At 44.0% G+C, this 6,013-nt stretch overlaps 1 protein-coding gene across 6 annotated transcripts in view; it reads right to left on the reverse strand.

Annotated features, from left to right (window-relative positions):
- The window catches only part of LOC126981080 (bifunctional peptidase and arginyl-hydroxylase JMJD5-like), a 60,199-nt gene that overhangs the window by 2,362 nt on the left and 51,824 nt on the right, over positions 1–6,013 (reverse strand). For 3 of the 6 annotated variants that reach the window (XM_050831765.1, XM_050831766.1, XM_050831764.1), the window contains exons 3-4: positions 1,272–1,639; positions 13–770 (exon numbers count right to left, since the gene is read on the reverse strand). In XM_050831765.1, the coding sequence (XP_050687722.1) occupies positions 13–770; positions 1,272–1,639 (1,126 nt within the window). Of the gene's footprint in view, positions 1–12; positions 771–1,271; positions 1,640–5,481 lie in introns of those variants that run through there. The other 3 variants (XM_050831767.1, XM_050831768.1, XM_050831769.1) reach the window with 1 other exon arrangement.

Here is a 6,013-nt window from a genome sequence, read left to right on the forward strand (position 1 = left end):
TAGAAAACTTGCCTGAACAAGGATGTTGTGGTCTGGGTCGTGGTGGAGCGGACTGACTGTGCCACGAGGCCCCACCCAGGCGTTGATGCGGGGCGGGTGGTCTCCTAAGTGGCAGTAGTCAGGCACCAAAATGTCTTCCATGAGCTCAGGGATCTGGTCGAGCAGGTGGTGTTGTGCCAGGTAGCCGGTGAGACGCTCCTCCTCGCTGCGTTCCGTCACGTATGCAGTAAAATATTCGTCCAGCGTCATGAGCCGCTGGTACCAATCGCTGTCTGTGTAGCGTGCCCCAACCTCCACGGGCACGATCCGCGCACCAGCCACCCGTCGGAAATACGGCAGTCCCCATCGCTGGAGGGCAGGCCACTGCTGGGCCACACCTAATAGCTTCACTGGCAGCGCACCCTCCATATGTTTCAACAAGAAGCGGTCCAGCGCGGGGCACGAGGCTGAGGCCAACGGCCGGGTGACACTAGCCGCATCCTCTTGTGTGATGGGTGCCTCCTCGGCCTCAACGGGGGCACTTGACGGTCCCGTCCGGGCGAAAGGGTTAAGAGTGGCTGCGGCAAAATGGAGAGGACTGCGCCCAACAGCGGCGCCCATCAGAAGACCTCGGTCACACGCCCGCACCACACTGGCCACGGCCGCCACAGAGGGAGAGGTATCGCCGGCATGTAGGGCAGCCTGAAGCCGATGCAGCAGCAGTGCCACCAGGGTGATGGTGCCCCACGTGAACACCAGCCGCCAAGTTTGGGGCACGCTCTTCCAGTGACCTGTCTTGAACGAATGTCAAACACAAACACACTTTGTAATCAACTGAGGAAGGAAAGGCGTTAGTGCATGGTGCATTTTTGTCAAATATCATCTCGAAGACTAAATGAATGACTGAATGAAATAATGTACGAATGAATAAGGAAATACACATAAAAACCTGAAACAAACGAGCAGAAAAAAGAAGACATGACGAGTTATCCCTTCTTAACCCAGCACCTCAGCCACTTCCAATAACGACTCATGACTATTCTCTCTCCTCATGCCCAGCCTCTTCCCGGTGGGGAGTGGTAAATATTGCAGTAGTAGTTGTAGTAGTAGTAGTAGTAGCTAGTAGTAGTAGTAGTAGTAGCTAGCAGTAGTAGTAGTAGTAGTAGTAGTAGTAGTAGCAGCAGCAGCAGTAGTAGTGGTGGTAGCAGTAATAGTAATAGTGGTGGTAGCAGCAGCAGTAGCAGTCATGGCTATCATTATTATTATTAGGAGTCCAGGCTGGCGCCACGCACCTGTATTGAGCCGCTGCCAAGTGTGGTCCAACAGCGCGCTGGCCTCCACGACGCGCTGATCACTCCTGTTGTGAAGGGCGTCGAGAAGGGTTTCTTTTCCCACCTCCTTCAGAAGAAATGCCAGTGTCCCGCTTATCCAGCTGCCCGCCACCCCTGCGTCCACGCCCTTTGGCAAAACCAAAACACATCCTGTAGTAGACTCCGGGGGACTGGTCTCTACAGGACACTCAGCATGGCCTTGCTTGTCTCCGCTATACTGGGCTTGCAGCTCTGCCTTCACCCTTTCCTTCACCATCGCTAAGGTCGCCGTAACCACCTTATATAGGTTTCTTTCGTCACCATCCATGTTCGGTTCTCCTATTTGGATTCTGAAAATGGGAATGGGAAAGTGAGACAGGTCTGAAGACAAGTATTAAAGATAATAGTTGCTGGGGCATGCACAAGAGAGCCTGCAGCAGCAGTACGGTATAGAAGAGTTTACCTCGGGTCAACACAACCTTATCGAAGGAGATGTCAAACGGAGCCTTAGATATATTTTGCTCGTTTTATGAGCATATGCTCCTCAGCAAATTCACACACACACACACACACACACACACACACACACACACAATGAAACGCAACGAAGTACCTACGTCCTTGGTGGAGTTATAAATACTACAACCATCAGAATTAAAAAAGTTGTACCAAAAGAGAAAATTAAACTTTTTTTTTTTTAGCTTTATATAAGGCAAAATATCGTCAAGCCTGAAGAGTTAAGTATATCGGCAATGAGTCCACAGATATGAGTAGGGAGAAATATTTACTTTAATGCAAATTAATTTTTTTTTTCAAAGCACTCCAATATGAACTTGATTTGTTTGATTTCCTCTTATGATTTGAAACACCTAAAATCCGCTAAAGCTTCGAATAAGTTTCCTGATGGTCTGTTTCTTTGTTTAACACATGTTCGCATAGACGGAACAGAAGGAAGCTCTTAGGAGACATATATAGTCGGTATTATAAGACACTTTCGCTTCTCACATCAGCTATTTCTAAAGGTCAAAGAGGGGGTCAGTCGGGTTCTAATGAGCGTTTCTTCAGGTTCAGGGTACAGAAGAAGGGTCAAACTACCACCAGGGTCATAAAACTACTCCTGGAAATGCCCACAACTCCTACGAAAGCCTTGTCAAATATGTGTTCTTGGGCGGCGAAATGTCTTATAATACGACCCTATAGAAAGCTGCTCAGATGTAGGACAAACGAACGCTGCGGGAAACTATAACAGATATGTCTCCAAGACTTGTGCACCTCCAGTCAATTGCTCCCAGAAAAAAGTAAACAAACAAAACGCGGAGTTGCTTGGATATTTATTGAATTTTTATTTTTCTCTAATCTAATAAGGTAGTCACACAATTCTCTTTCCAACCCGTAATAATATTGAGTTTTATTAGGAATATAACTACGGTAATATTAACTGCGTAGGTCCATTTAACTATATTTTGATATTTACTTGTAATTCTCTCTCAGTTTTTGACATTTAAGCATCTTTTCCAGTGTGATCCAGACGACAGTGCTATACGACATTATTGGTTTCCGCCTCCACAAAATATCACGAGTTCGAAACACTGAATAAGTAAAGATTGTTCGATTTCGATGTTATTTTGTATCAAACATTTCAAGTAACCTGACAAGTTTTATGAGCTGCCTTGTATAGACCGACCGGCCTCTTGCAGACTCCTTACGTTCTTATGTTCTAATATATCTATTCCGAGAAAAAATGTACGAATAGTTTGGTTCAGTGAAACGACTCACTTCAGACATCAAACATTTGCTCACGATTGGAGGCTATAGACAGTTTACTGCTACCCGGAACTGACTCGGAAGAGGAGTTGCCTGTATCTCGGTGCGGGTATTGACCTTAAAATTGAATCTGATATGACTTTTGATAGTAATGTATATGAGTCTCTCTTGGTATTAACATAAATAGTACAAATAAGTATGTATGGATTGACTGGAGTAATATGTAAACGGACACATTCATATCTATTTTTATTTATAGATTCAATGAGTGAGTTATGAAATGAAATAGTCTATGAAAGCAGGACTTATGTAGTGAATTTATTAAAGTATGAAAATAGTAAGTTACTGGAAGTTGTTGGTATGGTTTAGTCATTGTCTCTATCCCCATAGCAATAAACACACCGAGCTGATCCTCAGAAAACCTCGCTCACTGACATGTTTGGTATAACGATGTAGGGCGGTGTTACAGTCTGGAGGAGTGTTGTCGGACCATTTTTCTCCCTTTGTGAGTCAACCAAATGCTTCGTGCAGGCGGCAAGAAGAAGAAGAAGAAGAAGAAAAAGAAGAAGAGAGAGAGAGAGAGAGAGAGAGAGAGAGAGAGAGAGAGAGAGAGAGAGAGTTTTTTTCTTTTCACAACAAAGGAGACAGCACAAGGGCACAAAAAAAGGAAACAATTACGTGAGAAGTGCAAATAAGGGCTACCATTTTTTTTCTCCAAATATTCAAAATAAAAAAAAAAATGTTATGTTTAATATACGCTAAGCATGCAGCGTCCTTAAAAATCATTACAGTTTTCAGTCCAATAACTTTTTTCATTCAATTACTCAAAATCACTGTTTGTTAACTGGTGGTGCAAATATGGGATATTTCAATAAAAATATATTTAGTGGTATATATAAATGAGTTAAAGGTGGAAAACTTGAATGCCAGAGCTACCTTTAATTAATTTATATTTCATACACAGCCGTAAGTAATCAAAGATGAAAGAAAACTTATTCCTTTTCAGTATTGTATTAAAATGCTTCCGTATTATTTTTTTTATATGAAAAACTGTTTGAAAGAAAAATCTTTTAACTTGTAATTATTTACAACAGGCACACACATATACATCCATCTCAGCTCTTGCACATTCATTATGTACTCACAGTGAACACATCATACACTGAACCCACAGTTCACCTCTTTTATCATCAGAAAACTTCCTGTCACAGAAAAGGCAGGCAGCATCTTCCTCTCCTGGCTTTTGTGTCCCAACAGGCATTTCTATCTCACTGTCTCACTGTCACCGTCCTGTAAAATACCTGCACCAGGTCCACTGTCTGAGCTTTCAGTATATATTTCCTTACCAATTTGGTTGTTTCTCTTAAGTGGAGTCTTCTTAGGTCTGCTCTTTCTTGAATACAAAATCTAAACTCTTCCTCGGTTTCTTCACATTTGACTTCTTTAGAGATTCAGTGACTTCTTGTATGGTTTTCCTGTTAAGAGTCTCTCTCTCTCTCTCTCTCTCTCTCTCTCTCTCTCTCTCTCTCTCTCTCTCTCTCTCTCTCTCTCTCTCTCTCTCTCTCTCTCTCTCTCTCTCTCTCTCTCTCTCTAAAATAAACGACCCACTCAAAGAGGGGTCAATTTCGGGAGGAGAGGTGTCCTGATACCCTGCTCTTGAAAGAGTTCAAGTCGTAAGCAGGAGAAAATCCAGATGAAGGAAGATTGTTCCAGAGTTTACCAGCGTGAGGGATGAAAGAGTGAAGATGCTGGTTAACTCGTGCGTAAGGGATTTGGACAGTAAAGAGATGAGGTTGAGTAGAAAGTCTTGTGTAGCGTGGCCGCGGGAGGGGGGGAGGCATGCAGTTAGCAAGTTCAGAAGAGCAGTCAGCGTGAAAATAACGATAGAAGATAGAAAGAGAGGCAAAATGGCGGCGGAATTTAAGAGGTAGAAGACTATTAGTAAGAGGAGGAGAGCTGATGTGACGAAGAGCCTTAGACTCCACTCTGTCCAAGAGAGCTGTGTGAGTGGAGCCCCCCACACGAGGGCGGACAAGGCCCCTGTATATGGAGAGCAACTGTGCGGGGGAGAAGTACTGGCGGAGACGATACAGAACGCCCGACCTCGAGGAATATATATATATATATATATATATATATATATATATATATATATATATATATATATATATATATATATATATATATATATATATATACACACACACACACACGTGTGTGTGTGTGTGTGTGTGTGTGTGTGTGTGTGTGTGTGTGTAACGTGAGCGAGTCTCCTTGGCCGGGTGGTTCTCTCTTTACTTGACTGAATGGCACATCGCCATGCAACATGGCACGTCAGCTGTAGTGCCCACCCGCGCACTAGCTACTAAAAAGTAGGTTGGAATGCTTCCCATTTTTTTACCCAATGTAATAAATTCAAACCACAAAATATTAATATTCATTTAATGCGTAAACCAGACAAATTCGTTTGAGCAAAAATACAAAGGAGAAAGTGGAGCTCATCTCGCAGCACTTTAGGAGGACCAGCCACACAACGGGTGCCATCACTTCCTCCTCGCTTGGGTTCTTGTACCAAGCGCATACCGGTCCTCGAGGTAAGTACAGCGATCCTTGCTGGGCAGAACAGATCTACAGTGAGCATTAGCATTAACGTCTATGGTGGCGCAAAGACGGTAAGAAGGCGATTATAAAAGTTAATGGAAAATCTAATCATGCAGAGTGTCTTAACTTTATTCCATCCGCGCAGGTAAAGGTGAGTTAGAATGTGAATGTTATGAGTGTCGGGAAAGTCATCTTTGTCTTGCCCGTCTCAGTGGGCCTGTCAGGTTACTATGGCACTTTCACAACGCCTCTTCCCCGACCCGCTCAGCTGCAATCCCTGCCAGGCGGCGGGCAAGGATCGCCGTGCAGCTCTAGGTCAGGCTCCAGTCCGTGTCGCTGTGGTCGTCAGTAACGTTCGG

This window comes from Eriocheir sinensis, chromosome 46 (assembly GCF_024679095.1).
Source record: "Eriocheir sinensis breed Jianghai 21 chromosome 46, ASM2467909v1, whole genome shotgun sequence".
Lineage (NCBI taxonomy): Eukaryota > Metazoa > Arthropoda > Malacostraca > Decapoda > Varunidae > Eriocheir > Eriocheir sinensis.